The 15,762-nt window shown below is 37.8% G+C and overlaps 1 protein-coding gene across 7 annotated transcripts in view; it reads left to right on the forward strand.

Moving 5' to 3' along the window:
* Positions 1-15,762, forward strand: part of ncoa2 (nuclear receptor coactivator 2) — an 89,752-nt gene that overhangs the window by 37,668 nt on the left and 36,322 nt on the right. For all 7 annotated transcript variants that reach the window (XM_015388139.1, XM_015388141.1, XM_015388142.1 and 4 more), the window contains 3 exons: positions 3,847-3,954; positions 7,637-7,809; positions 12,389-12,492. In XM_015388139.1, the coding sequence (XP_015243625.1) occupies positions 3,866-3,954; positions 7,637-7,809; positions 12,389-12,492 (366 nt within the window). In that variant the 5' untranslated portion in view covers positions 3,847-3,865. The remainder of the gene's footprint in view (positions 1-3,846; positions 3,955-7,636; positions 7,810-12,388; positions 12,493-15,762) is intronic.

Here is a 15,762-nt window from a genome sequence, read left to right on the forward strand (position 1 = left end):
GATTAGCATAGGACCTATCTTTAGATATTTTGTGTGACCTTGTTTGGCAGGAAAGCTCTTGAGCAGAACCTTCAAACCAGTTATAACAATATTAAATGACCAGTTTCTGTTGTATGTAAGCTGCAGACATGTAGAACCAGATTTAGAGGGTATAAAGACTGAAACAGAGTTTCTATTGAGATCCTGATTGTTGAAGGGTTTTTTCTCTCTGTGAGGTTGAGGGACTACAATGGTGACAATTATTTTTAAGATTTACTGACAGGTCAGGCAAACATGCTATCATTTACTTACCGTGGTGGTGTCCTTGAACTTTAAATTTATTCCTCAGGGTCGTTGAAGCTTTTAGTAATTTTCAACACGTGCCTCTTGTTGATGTCAGGTAATGGGATTTTAGTACACCAAGGGTTCTGTTTAGTTTCAGGGTCAGTTTGGGGCTAAAAGCAGGCAAGGTTGTATTTTTTACCCGCTGTAGGGTTTGTAGGCGTTTCATACCCAAGCAAGTGACATGTATAGATGTAAAAACATATTTTCCATGTGTTTTTATCTTTATTTTTATTTTTTTTTCAGACATTCAGGCCTATTATTTAGATGGGGAACTCCCCTGTTAGTCCTCTTACATTGAGATCGGACCCCCTCTTCTTCTCCCCTCTTACAAAAGGAGCCGACCAGCCCTCTTGTAGGGCTGGCTGACTGTCTGTCTGTGTTGGTGTCATTGAGACGTGCTTGGTGCTTACACTCTCTCTTATTTGTCTCAATGTAGAGTGACCCATCACTGCTGCTATGTCAAGGAGATGGAGGCAACCAATCATATCTGGCTCAGGAAGCCACACTGAGCCAATGGGGACCAGACTCCCCATGGTAACTTGTGCTTAAAAGCCCTGGTCTAACCAATAAAAATAGAGAATGGAGCTTGGCTTTTAGAGTTTAATGGCCTGCTGCCATTAATAAAACGATATAACCTCTGATGTTGAGTTTTATGTTTTCAGCCAGCATGAATCGTTCTGCACAGAGATGGTGCTGTTAAAAAATGCTAAAAACTAGGACACTGACGTTTGTGTATCAATATCTGTTCACTGGTAGAACAAGTCTACAGTGGAACTCGCACTCCTCCAAACATGTTTTAACGTTTACCATCTCCTCTGCTTCACCATAACTTTGACTTCATTGGTTTGAGCCCAGGCATAGCTTTTAGCATAAAGTGGGTCACTTCAGCGCAGAAGGGAGTCAGGCTCAGGTTTTCATGGTTACTACCTCACACTCATTATTTTAGCCTGTCTCTGCCAGGCAAAGCTACTCTGCTCTCCACCAAATTCTGTTGCTCTCCGCACTGTCCCCTCCTTATGTAATGGCTGAGCAGCAAGCAGTGTGTGTCATAGCTGTTTCCATGGTAAGAGTAGCTGAGACTGTATCACAACACAGCATGTGCCAGCTGTGGTACCTACGCTGGAAAAGACTGGAATTTACATTTCAAACGTGTATCTGAGATCAGATTCTTTTACGAGCCTAAAGCTAAACAGTGTGTTTTGAGTTCCTTTGATCTTTTTTTTTTTTCTATTTGAAAACGACAGCCTACAATTTACGTTGTTTTTTGTTTTGTTTTTGTGAAGAAATCAAAAACAAATTAGTGCATGATTGTAACTAGATACATTTTCTTGGCTTACATTTAAATGTTTGTTCCCTTTTGTTTTGACTAAAATGTTTCTGCATGTTTGTGACCATTTTTACTAGGATAATGGTAAATAGTAAAATAAGGAAAATATTTTCTTAAGTTACAAAAACGCCTTATGTATATGGAATGACAAAAACCTGTTAATTTGTTGCAGCTCTACATGCTGGATGGCCAAGTTTATGCCATTCTTTAACTGTGTCAGTGCCACAGATTTCACCCGAATGAGACAAAATATTGTAATTTAAGGCAGCATAGATACTTTTCTCATACTGTATTTCTCAAACAAGGTTGCTTTTTTGCATGCTTTTTATTTTTATACTTTTATTTCTTTAGTTTTTACATGCTAGTGTACTCTAGCCCCCTTTTATATATTAAAACCCAGGCCCATTAGCTGCTGACAGATTTTCTAAGGACAGTGGTAATTAATAAGACATTACTGCACTTTGATTTAATAATTGATAGTTTTTCATCAAGTGCCCTAAAATTCTGCTTGTGGCATCTCAAGTAGAAGAAGGAGCAGTTTTTTTGGGATGCATTTATGTTGATTTTAGGAGACCCCTTCTAACTTTAAGGCTTTTTTTTTTTTTATCTGTATCAGATTTATTATTTGTAAGTTGCAGTTTCCCTCTGACTGTGGTAGAAAAGCTGCTTCATTGATATAATAAGGTGTCCTTTCTTTTATGTGTCTGGGATCTACTGGAGTTCTTTTTAGGTCATTGTAATGTCTGTGAAGAGAACAGCGCGCCAGTGGTGAATTTGCCAATCCTGGTGTTCTCTGATGAATGCCAAGTGTCCTGCAAGGTGTTGCGCTGTGTGCTCAATCCCCATCTGTGGACATCAGGCCCTCATACCATTCTCATGGAGTCAGTTTCAAACCGTTTTTGTGCAGCACATGCACCTTTGTGGCCTGCTGGAGATCATTTTTGCAGGGCTCCGGCAGTGCTCCTCCTGTTCCTCCTCGCACAAACGCAGAGGTAGCAGTCCTGCTGCTGGGTTGTTGCCCTCCTATGGCCTCCTAAGTCTCTTGGTGTACGAGCCTGTCTCTGGATACTGCCTCCAGCCTCTGGAGACTATGCTGACAGCCACTTGTGTGGGTGGCAGAGTCCATCTCATGCTACCACAAGTGTGAAAGTACCATCAACATTCAAAAGTGAACTAAACCAGGCAGAAAGCATGGGTACTGAGAAGTTGTCTATCGTCCCCAATTGCAGAAGCACACCTTTAATGATTCGATCTTGCAGAAGTTTGATTTAGTTTTATTGTAGTGTTTACGTACCCGCTTATTTTTTGGAGCAATGTATTATCTGAGTATGGTCAGTTAATTGGAATGATAAAGGCATTGGCTTTGAAGCTATTCCATCTTCTGGACAAGCAATATCCTAAGGATTTTAATTATTCTTTTTTCCTCCTAATTAAACAAATAAAAGCCTGTACTTTAAATTTGCAACACTTCCCAACTCAAACCTGGCTCCCTGCCATGTTTATGCTTCTCGGTTCAACTGTTTGGAACCCTCAGGACACCAGAGAGACTTCGTAATAAAACTTCTGCTTTAAACGTCCAACCTTGAATAGATTTAGGAATGCATTTAGCAAAAACCTTAGTCCTTTATCATTTTGCTCAACAGAGATAATGCATCTTTTATTAGCCACGTTTTATTTTTAAATCACCTCAAACTGTGCAAGTTTTGATTACTGCATTTCGTTTTTGATGGACTTCAAACATGCCTGCTGAATTTTGCCCGTACAGTGACGCAGACGCATGTTGTGACTGTAAACTCTCTCTATTCTTAATGTGAGCTAGCTTTACTTGGTTTTGTGTAGCGAATGGGGTTTTCTCAATACATGGTTGAGCGCACAGTTTGTTGCTGCAGGCAAAGTGCGGTGCTCTCATTTCAGTCTCTCTGGGGAGAACTGTGCCATCGGAGAGAAATGATTGAATCTCTACCTCTGCTCCATTTTCACTCATTTCTCCTGGACTGGAGCTTGCCGTGTTTGTGTCTGTCTGTGTGTATTTGTGTATGTGTGCTCTATGCAGATAACCATATGAGCCCTTACTTAGTCCTACATTGTCATCCTTTCACATACCTTTGTTTTCTTAGATTTTGCAAAGTCATTTAGGCAGTGAAATAGCTGTTTCATTTGTAAGAGATATTTTTCCTGTGTGCTCTTATTTGCAGACGCTGATATGCATTGAGAATGAGTGGAGTCGGTGAAAACTCATCTGACCCTGCAAGGGCAGAAGCACGAAAACGCAAGGAATGCTCTGCTGAACTCATAGGACCCAGGTAAGCTTCAAGAATGATCAAATCCTACTTATTCTGTCTTATACCCACATCCTGAGATTTTAGATTTTCTTCTTTTTATTCATTTTTAATTTAAAGTCACAGTAGGTGAAACTTTTTTGGAACTTAAGAGGGAACTTGATTAAGAAGGGGGCCAGGTCCTTCCCTCCCCTTAGCCTTTTCAGATTCTAATTGATTGTTTAGTATGCATGGTTTTAGGCAAGAATGGGAAATTTTTCTGCCAATAATTTAGGTAATTATGTATTTAATGCTCAAAAGTCTTGTCCCCTCATCAGAAAAAAGGCTTATAAGACTGATTTGTCTTTGATAAGGCATGTAATTTCTAATTTCATAAAGGACAGAGACTATCGAAATGCGTATCGAAATGCGTATCGAAATGCGTATCGAAATGCGTATCGAAACCAAATGTAACTTCATAAAATATGTGTGACATGGAGGAATTTAGTTGTATTATTGGTTTATAGTGAAAAAGGATGGGGATGAAAGACAATTGGCTAAGGGGTGAAGGTACTTGAGCTATCAAGAAACCACTCGGCTATCAATTTCCTTTGCTTTCAAAAGTTTTTTTTACCAACCAAAATGTCATTGGAAGGTATAGTACAAAGTTTTTTTTTAATACAAAATAAAACAAATGTACAGCACAGAGGGGATCTGGTTTCATTGGATGTTGCAAGATGTCAAATATAGAATAAAAAACAGAATTTTCAAAAATTGGCAAGTGAGCCCCAATCACAAGTTGGGTCAACATCTGGCTGCATTTGTACCACCTTTACATTAGATAAGTCCACCAGATGGAGAATCTTAAGGTAAAAAAGTGAAGGATAATCACACATTGAAGTACGTACCTGGCCAATAATAGTATCCCACAGTTCATAGGTTATATCAAGCTTGCAAACTGTTTACCCATTTATAAATCAGCAAAAGATTTATAAACCTGCCTAATGTGGAATACATTTTCTAGAATGTAACGGACAAATAACCGATTTCCCGCAAATGGACTTGAGAAACACTGAAGACCCCAACGTTTTCTAGTATGAGACCAGATTAATTAAAGCCTTATGAACTACTCTGTTTTTGGTTAAATAAAAACAAGGCATAAGAAAGCGGTGAACTCAACATGGCAGACAAAAAAAATATATTATCCATGTAGAACTACCTTACAATCCAGACTGGTACAGCAATAATTCAATTTCTACAGTCAGGTAGTAGTACTGAAAGTTAGTTTGTGCTACACCACTTATCATCATAGGGCTCTGAAAGAAAACCTTCCTTCCTGGAATATTTACTTTTAAAAGAAATTTACCGAATCAACTTGGTTAAAAAGAAAGACTTAGGAATCAAAATGCTGTGACAAAAATAAATAAAAAATTAAGTCATTAAATTACTTTAAGATAATGAAGGGATATTTTCAGCCATGAACTTTATCATTAATCGCAATTAATTAGCTCTTCTTCATATTGATTTTATAACTAGAAATATTACTGAAATCTTCCTTTATTGATTACCGAAGGTAAGGAAGAGGAATAAAAAAAGAAACTATTAAAGAACATCAACGTAGAGGAACACTTGATGCCACACCTCCTAATACACTAGTAAAGTCCCCACTGTTGCAGACTGCTATTGCTAGCACAGATTGCACAGAAAGCTCTGCTTTGTTCCTAAGTGAAGCTGAAAATAGTCAGTGTCGACATTTAGTTAAAACTGAGGCGGAATGGCCGATGTAGAAAAGCTTAATCCAGGAAAAAATAATTGGCAAACTCTTTGAAATAAAAATAAAAAGAAATTATCCCAATTAAACCTATTGACTGCTTTTTAGTATCCATAGCATTCAGGTATTTGAGGTCAGAAGTCTAAATGCTATTGAAAAGCTTTCTAATGATAAAAAGAATGGTGATTCTTAATAAAACCTGTTGGGCAATATTATGGAATGAAGGATATTCTCAACCACAGGAGGTTTAAAAACCAATTCAAATTGTTTTCAAAAGAGATATAGGCCTATAAGAAGCACATTTAGCAGGATCATTATCATTTTAAAGCAGCATTGAAATACCTTTACCCCGGTTTAATGTGGGAAGGACACCAGAGCTAAACGACAATTTCAAAGAAAACAAGCAATGTCATCAAAAATGTTTTTGGAAAAAATCAGTGGGAAACCTGTCAAAGAGGATTTCCCGCGACTGCATATGTAATATTGTAAAATGTATTTCCTCTTTTTATGATGGGAACATTAATAGTTTCTATTAGGTTATCTGGCAATTAATGTCACTTTAATAGACAACAAAATCATGCAAGTATTTTAAACTTGCATAATGACTTGAATATGTCTTTAATCTTGAGGAGAGTGGAGTTGGCATATGTTACACCTCCAAAGAAATTCAGGGTGGAGGGAATGGAATGACCCAAACAAACTCATTTTGCGGGTACTCTTATTTCTAGAGTAACCAATTCAAATACATTGGCTGACTTGAGGCAGAAACTTGATGAACCAAAGGATCCTACATGTGAGACACATCTGATGACCGCATGAGAAGATTAAATATATTAAGACAGCTGCACTTTAATTACAATCTAAAATGGGTAGAATTACATAGACCCATCAATCTAGGTACACTGCGTAAGATATTTGCTGTTTTAAACTGTAGATATTTATATTTGTGTAATTCTGACTAGGTGAGTTTGAACATAAGATTGAAGAACCTGCCTGCTGTCTCAGAAATCGGGTTTGGGATTTAAAGACTTTATAATCAGTCACTTCTTTGTATAAAACTAGTCCACAAGTGGAGTTCCTTTAGAAAAAGCTACTGAACTGCTCGCATCCTATCATGCATTGGTTGACCCCAACAAATGCTGCAGGTTGCTAAAAGGTGTCTAAAGTCATCTTCGGACTTAAATAATTGGGGTATTTTTTATATATATGGAGCCGATTAACCGTCCTCTAACTTGTTCTATTCGCATTTCAAGTCATTTACTTGAATTCCGTGTTGATATGAATGTGCATTCTTTTATAATTAGAAATATGCTAGAGTAGTTTAACTGCCCCATAAAGTGTGCAAAGGGGAAATGTTTACTCTCTTAGAAAAGATTAACGCAAGCCACAAGGAAGGAAGTAATAGACCAGGAGACTGAATAATGATTGGATGGCAAGTTCAACACTGAATTATCTGGACCCTAGAAAACATCTTAAAAACAATCCAAAGGCTGTGTATGACTGAAGGAATCTTATACCGTCTGTAAAGTAAGGAAGTGGATGGACAATGGTGTCACTTTTAGAGAAACAACCATAGATCCTACAGAGGAGGAGAGTTCTTGATTAAAATGAGAAACCATCTGTATAACAAGAAGAAAATTGCAGCAGTCCAAAACATACCAGTTCATTCAACAAAGACTTAAGAGAAGGGAAGTCCTAAAATAGGTTTTAACTTGAGATCAATATTCTTTTAAGATGCTGAGAGGTAGTTTGAAAAGGGCTCTACTTGCAAGAAAACCCTAGATACAAGTCAGAAATGGGACGATGGCTTCAAGAAACATCTCAACAAATGTATTTCAGCAGCAGAGGGCAAAGTCAGGTTTTAAGTAGCCTAATATTAAATGGTTTTCACATAACTTTCTCTCATAACTTGCTTTTTTTGGTGGTTAATCTTCCTTATGTTGTATGTTTCTACAGTCCCAAGAGGAGCAACGAGAAGCGCAACCGTGAGCATGAGAACAAATACATCGAGGAGCTCGCCGAGCTGATCTTCGCCAATTTTAACGACATTGACAACTTCAACGTCAAACCTGACAAATGTGCAATCCTGAAGGAAACTGTGAAACAGATCAGGCAAATAAAGGAGCAAGGTACGAGTTACATCATCACGTCTTTGACACGTGCATGCCGAGGAAAGTGAAAAACGTATTGGATCCTAACAACAAAAGTGAAAGCATGTTAAGAGTTATATTGATTTATTTTTAGTTTACAGCCATTTGCAATAAAAGGTGGTGCAGGCAGATTAATCGATCTGTTTATTGTGTTAAAAGTAAAAACAAGTTTTTGTAGAGCATAAGAACCCTGCAAATCTTAACATCAGACTGCAAAATCACTCCACCGTAACACATTGAAGTTATTTTCTTGTGCAAATCCCTTCTGTATCCAGTTAGCTCAGTAAAGTTGGTATAAATCTCATTCTATTGACTAATGTCTCTCTCTATATATATTTTTTATTTTATTTTCAATTTTAGCAAAAAAATCAGTGGAGACTTTTTTTTCTTGAAGGTCATAAAAATGCTCTCTTTTCTTGAAGTTAGAGACTAATACAAGCTTTGTCCTTTTCTTCTGAATCAGCGTGTGTTGCCTAAAAAAGCTTTGGTTTTTAAAGCAGCATGAATCAAACCATTTGATGATGTCACTTTGATCAATTTGACTCATAGAGCTGGGTGGTATGTAGAAGGCACTAAAGTGACGCAAGGAATGCACTCCTACTCAAACTTCCATGAGTCTGCCCCTGTACTCTTTCTGCCCCCCGCACCCACACACAGTGAAAGACACTCCTCATCATCCTTTTCTTCTTCTCTGTGCTCCGTAGGTCAGTGGTCAGTGGTCAGAAAAGGAAAAGGAGATGCTGAGCAATGTGCTCTTAAGGAATTGTGTGAGGTTATTTTAATTGCACAATTTTTCATTATACACAAAGGTTAAGTGTTAATTTTAAAAGTACAGTTCTAATCAAATGTCATTTTATTTCTTTTGGGCTGTAGCTGTAAAAAGGCCTTCGGTTAACAGGGTTTCCACGGGTCCTTAAAAATCATCAAAATTTAATTAAACTATTACTTTTTTAATTAAGGCCTTAATTGGCAATACAATTAATTAAATGTGATTATCATGGCATTTAGAATGCTTTATTAAAAAAAAAAAACATTTATACAAACAATTTTGTTAGATATATCAGATATAACTGCTTCCGGTTGATCGTTAAGCCGTATGTTCGTATAAGAAACTCGAGGCAAATAAAAAGCTAGGGAAAATGCAAATTGCAACAAAAGCGGCTGGAAAATGAGGAATTCAGGACTTGGCTGCAGCCTGTCGACGGTAAAGATGACAAAGGATTTTGCCGTGGTATATATGAGAATCATGGGTACTTGTTGATGGCATTACAATTAGTTCTAAGAGCGTTAAAAGAGCATTAAAACGTATTAAATTCGAGTTACTCATTCCTGTATAAACCCTGATTAACCTTTTGTTGCTGTAGTCTAATAAGTCTGCAAATATTTCAGTAGCATCCACCTTTTAATTAAGCTGCATGATTTTATAAGAGAAGAAAAAAATTCCAACATTAGTAGATAATTGGTTTTAAATAAATTATTTTCTTTCCAATGTTTACTGGAATCCCTAAAAGTTTCTGTCAAATAAGCCTGAAGGATATCTGTTGTCTTTTTTTTTTTAAGTTGGTAATTGAAATTTTCTCTGTAATAAAATATACTTGAAAGATACATTCCTACTGGTAATGCTTCAAAAGGACTAGAGAACGTAGGCAAATATGGGCTTATGTATATAGGCGAGTAGATCTGTGCAAGAAAATGGCTGCTGGCCTGTATTTGCTCATATCTTTAGTCAGACTTAGAATTTACAGGGTTTCTGCAAGTCATTAAAAATCATTAAAAGTCATTAAATTATTATTTTCTAAATTAAGGCCTTAAATGGCATTAAAATTCATTAAATGTATTTATTGTGGCATTTAAAATATTTTATTTAAAAAAAAAGTTTATAAAAACAATTTCGTCCGACATATCAAGATATATTTGCGTGGAACTGCTTCCGGTTGATCGCAAAGCTGTATGTTCAGAAAAGAAGCTTGAGTCGGAGAAAAAGCTAAAGAATGTGGGGAAAAACACTAATTTCCTGCAGGCTGTCGACGAGTACCTGTTGGTGGCATTAAAATTATTTCTAAGAGCATTAGAAGAGCATTAAAAGCATTAAATTTGAGTTTTTCATTCCTGTATAAACCCTGATTTAGGCTGAATTTCCCTACAAACCTGTGTAAGATTATGTTTTTCTTCTTATATTGGCTATAGAGGTAGGATATTTTTTGCAAGAAAAGAAATTCTAATAAATTCAATAAGCATTTATAAACAGCTTCTCGTATTTACGTTGGATACTTCTGATTCTTTTTTTTTCCTGATTCTTTTTTTTTCTTTTTTTCAATCTGAAAATATTTAAGTGCCCCAAAAAGCTAAAGCAGAAGAAAACTGTAGGAGGGTAAAAGTCTTTTCACAGAATTATATGCTGCCTACAAAAAAATACACCTTTCCATTATTTATTAATTAGTTGCCACTACTAGCTTTGTTTAATATTCATAAATAACACTAAAAAAAGAAACTCTTTAGTTGATTAAGAGAACTGCAAATATATTTCGGTAGTTTCATATTATTTAGTTGTTAATATGTTACAAAATCCTTTTAATTGATCGGTCGCTCCTGCTTTCTGTGGCACAGCGCCACACTTCTGTAGAAAGACACAAAGCCAGGGAAGTCGGCCATGACACTGAGTGATGGGTCTGCACTCAGGGCAGCTGTGTTGGTCTGCAGGACCCCGCTGGGCCTGAAAAGGTCCTGCTGATGCATGAATCATTAATGCTGAAAGAGATTAATACTTTTCTGTGGGCTGTTGCACAAACCCACAGCACAGAGGGAAACCTGTGTTTGTGTTAACTTTCACACATTCATAACCATAAAAAGGAAAAGCGTGATTCTGTTTGCTTCTCGGCACAATCTTTTGTCACCATATGGTCAGCTCTCTCTTTGGCGTGGTGCACCCGTTCAATGCCCCCCCTCCCCTTCAAAAAACAGCCCACTCATATTCTGTGTCTCATCTTCGACTTGGAAAGTAGGGCAGCCTATGCTCTAAACATAAGGCCTCTCTGCATGTTTATTAACCCAGTCACACAGAGAAATGCATAGATGGATTGTTTGTGTTTTTCAAGGGTTTGGTTTATTAAATATGTGAATTTTGTTTTTAACCCAAGTATCTGCTTTGTTCACATTTTTAACCGGCTTTAGGAGTCTAGAATGATTAGAATCATTTAAGCATTAGTCTTCATATTTTATACCAAGACCAAGAAAGTATAACTGAAAACCTCCAGAAAATTTGTTTTTTGAATAATGCTAGTAATTTAACTAGACCGGTGTTTTAGGTGAAAATAAACCTCAAGAACCAATATTTTGTTTTTATTATTTTTATTTATTTATTGTCAAAGTAGGATATCTGCATTTTAACCATTATATAATTTTTTTTCTGTACATTTTGTTAATTTGTAATAAATTGTAGGGTCTGGACCACAACTTTGGGATAGAGCAGTAAATTATAGGTGTTAATTCCTTACCTTTACTCAACTCCTCAACCTTTTTTTAATCTTGCATGTTCCATTGCAGGCAAATTTTAAAAGCAAATTAAGATTAAAGCTGAGCTATTTTGTTGAACTGATTGGCCTTCCTGTTATCTGCTAAAAGTCTTGCTCTCCCTCACCTCATCAAAAACTGAATGAAAAAGACACATCTACAGATGTCCGATGGCTGTTTTCCACTAGTCCTTAATCTGTCCATTTTAACATGGGTCTTTGCTCTTTTTAGTCTTTTCCTTTAGCAACTTTTATGTGGAAACGTGTGGAAGTTTCTGATTGGCTGTTTAGTAGTTTAACCAGTACCATTGTTTTTGAATTAGTTTTATCCTGTTCACTGTTTGAAGATTTAAAACATGTTTCATATATAGTGCAAATTCACACAAAAAAAGATCCTATCTGTTGTGAGTAAATTTGTCTATCTAATTTTTAAAAAATCTCTAAATTTATTTGACAAATGCATATTTTAAGAAGCTGCCCAACTTTTAAGCTTTAAATTATCTGATGTAATTCCATAATATAATTGATTATAAACCTGATTAGATAAGTTCTTGGTGTGAGTTAAGTCAAACATTCTGCCCCTCCTACTTGTGTCCCTGGGTACAATTTGTTCCCCTATTTTGTACAGGAGTTGTTTACACATTATCCTTGTTCCATATTAGCCCTTTTTTTTTTCTTCACATGACTGTAATCTATCCAGTGTCTGTCACCGGTGTGGCAGCCGTGCGCTCTGACACGCTCGTTTACAACAACCTTTCACTCTATTTGCTGCTCCGTGCTTGGGCTGAAGCCATGGCCGCATGTTTTCACAAAGGGGACCAAACGTGTTTGCTTTGTTACCAGATGGATACTTGTTCAAATCCCTGTCAGCAGGTGACCTCTTTAAAAGTATCTGGGCCGGCTGCAGGGGGAAATGAAGAATTGTTTCTCTGTGCTTCTACTATGTGACCTCTATGTTTTGCCTTTGTGTTTTTGTTTTTTTGTCATTGTATGAATTCAATCTGTGTATCTGGTTATTAAGTTTGCATTATTGACTTCTGTGATAACAGAAAAGGCGGCAGCAGCAAACGAGGAGGAGGTGCAGAAGGCTGATGTCTCATCAACAGGCCAAAGTGTGATTGACAAAGATGCCTTGGGACCAATGATGCTGGAGGTGGGTGGATTGTCCATTTAATCATTATGTCATCCGCAGTGCCTCACAGAATCTATTTATACCCTTTTGTTTTTCAGCCAAATTCGTATTAGTATTTTTACTGTAATTGAATTATTCTTGTAGTTTTTTAGAATATATAACAAAGTTCTTTTCACATGGGCAGGCTAAAATGTTTATATCCATCTATGCAGTCCTTGTGAATTTGAACTCATGCCTCCCCCAAAGCAAGATCCTGCCACTGTGTCTCATTGTGGGCAATTGATGATTTTTAGGGTTGGTGTTTCTCACACATGAGCTGTTTTTCTCCTTGTGACTCTTCAATTACTGTCAGATTTATGGAGACCATGGCTAATAGTGATCCTGTGAACAGATTCTCCTTTTTTTCTCTTACTTTGTAAATTTGGAAAGTTCTGTGTCCCTTTCCTTCCATAGCACAGCTATGTCTCACAGCGTGTTGGTTTAGTACAAATCAATATTTGTTTTCTTATTAAGATGAAGAAAATGTTCAATGGGTGTGAATACTTTTCCGTGGTGCTTTAGAGTTAAGGAGGTTTCACTGTACTGAAGGATAATTTTCTAAAGTGTCACTAGCGGAAATTCTCCACCGCAGGAAAAAGTCAACTCTTGAAGGGCTGATTTTATCTCTAATGAAGAGCACCATTCACAAAGAACAATCACAGCTGCACCAGTAGTGGTTATGTCAGAGTGTGGCTGTGTGAAGTGTAAGCTGCCAGCATCTTGCATCCGCCCCTGATTGGCTGTAAATCAGCAAGCAGGGCAATGTCCTCGTCGTACGACGGAGAGCCAGTGAAGTGCTTACTTATAAAAGAAAGCAACAGCCAGTTGGATGAATCAGTCCATTGAGCGTGTCCGCTCACCCATTTCCACCCTCCCAAGCTCACTCTGATCTCTCTTCCCATCTTCCCTTCGTTCGCCTCTAGATCCGTCCTGTCATGGAATATTTATAGCACTTCTGGTCCAGCGTCACTGAATCGACACACTAACTCGCAGCTAAATATAGCCCAGTGCAGCCTGCGTGCTTTCCCATCTGTCAGCAGTCCCAAAAACACGGCGATAGTCCATTCACACCAGCTCCCTTCCAGGACATGTTCACTTTCGCAATCTGGGCTCATTACAGCCCACTCAGAGGAGAAAGGCCTGCGGCAGGATGAAGCTTCCACACGACCCCCACCCCGTGTGTGAGACTCTGCTTTTCCAAATGCAGAGAGAGATGGAGGAATGTGGGGAAACATTTTTGTGCTGCTCTTTTAACCTTCTGCGGACATGTTCATTACATCACGTCACTGTTGCGTATCAAGTGCCCTAAAAAGTTTTCATATTTTGTCTTTTTTTTGCCATAAGCAATGACAAACTTCATTCTTTTTATATGGAGAATTTGTTTGACCAGCAATTAAATGTTTAACATAATTGCATAACTGAAGTTTTTTTTTTTTTTTTACAAAGTTCAAACCATTAAATGCTTGTCAATTTAAAAAGATAAAGTCAAAGCCCTGGAGGGTTTTAGAAAACTGCCATGAAAAAACACCTGCCTTGAAAGTACTTAAATGGTTTAATGTGTTTGAGATTTCACACTAATAGCGGTGTTATCAGTGCGTCATTATTTTTCGTTTAGCGCTGCATTCTTGTTTCCTCTATGTAGTCAGAGTAGTTAACATGGAATCTTCTTTCAGGGGAATCTGTGGATTGCCAGTCACTTTGAGTCAGAGTCATTGGGCCTCATGCAAGATCAGTTCGTACGAACAAATTGGTTCTAAAATCGTTGGTAAGGGTGATTTTGGAGAAAATGTCATTCACCATATTTCTCCTTTTTTGAATTTTCTCTCAGATATGAACAAATTTTATGAGGGATACAGACTTGATGTAGGAGTCTTGCACAGTTAGTCACCTTTTAACTAAATGACTATAGTTGTTTTCCCTAGAAGCAATGGTCCATTTTATTAGGCTACATTATTATATATTATGCAACTCTCCAATTATACATTCAAAATGTATTCCCTTGGTCACTGTGCCTGCATCCGGCATGTTGGTATCCAGATGATACTGCTTTAATTTTTTTGTCATTTCCTAAAGAGAGAACAGTTAGAGATAAAGCTACTATTGAAACTGCTGGGCCACTGACTGGACCGAACCGGGCATTCGAACCGAGCCGTGAGCTCTGGGGCTGGTCTGACACGACCCGGTGACGGTATGCTTTCCCCCCTGCCTGCCTTACCGTGCTTCCCCCGGCCACGTTGGGTTTCGTCGCTTTGTCCCTTGCTGGCCCCCTGTCCCCGTCCACCTGGGTTGTCGGACCCACCCCGGAGCTGATGGCTCGGTTCGAATGCCCGGTGTGTTTCGACTACGTGCTGCACTCTATCAATCTATCGCTGATGAGGCCCACCACTGTGGTGTCATCTGCAAACTTCAAAATGTGATTGGTGGTGAACCTGGGGACGCAGTTGTGTGTCATCAGGGTGAACAACAGGGGGCTCAGGATGCAGCCCTGATGTTGCATTTCTGCTCAGTTCTGTCAGACCTTGATCTTGAACGTGTGAACCATTCCTGTGAACACCTGTGTGTTCATTCAGAGGCATGGGAATTCATAGCATTATATGAAATAATTGGGGCAGTGTTTATGCAGATTTAGATTTCACAGAAAGCACCATGACATACAAACAGCTGGACTGCATTACGCTTACGAGGATCTTTTACAATAATTTACGAAACAAAATAACGTTTGTTTAATCTGACATGTCTCGTTCTTAAGTCTGAGAAAAAGTAGGAGAAATGTACTTGAAGAGCAAGAAAATGTTGCATGAGGCCCATTGAGTCTGTATCAAAATGCAATGCACTAAACATGTACATTTCAGGATGCATGGTTTTCAAAAGAAAGCTATACTGAGTGGTTGTCCAAGACAATGAGCAGTCGACTTCCTGCTAATCAAAGTTGAGAGCATGGACAAATCTACATTGTCAAGCCATTCTACATGAGCTCTTCACAAAACTTCTTTTAAATTGGAAGCATGTAGGTAATGTACTAACATTTGCATTCCTAACATGATATATAAATTCCCTATGTAGAATACTGGCCTATCTAGTGTGCCAGTGAATGATCGAAACTTGTTTTGGGGTATTGTATTGTTAGAAAGAGCTACAACCAAAACCTTCCATTATGGGGAAACTAAAAAAAATGGGGTTTGAGTTTGGCAAGATGTCCCTAAAAATAGGCCAGGTTACTAAGATGGTTATAAAGTAAGACTTTATAACCAT

The sequence above is a fragment of the Cyprinodon variegatus genome, unplaced genomic scaffold (genome assembly GCF_000732505.1).
Source record: "Cyprinodon variegatus isolate N-32 unplaced genomic scaffold, C_variegatus-1.0 Scaffold414, whole genome shotgun sequence".
Classification (NCBI taxonomy): Eukaryota; Metazoa; Chordata; class Actinopteri; order Cyprinodontiformes; family Cyprinodontidae; genus Cyprinodon; species Cyprinodon variegatus.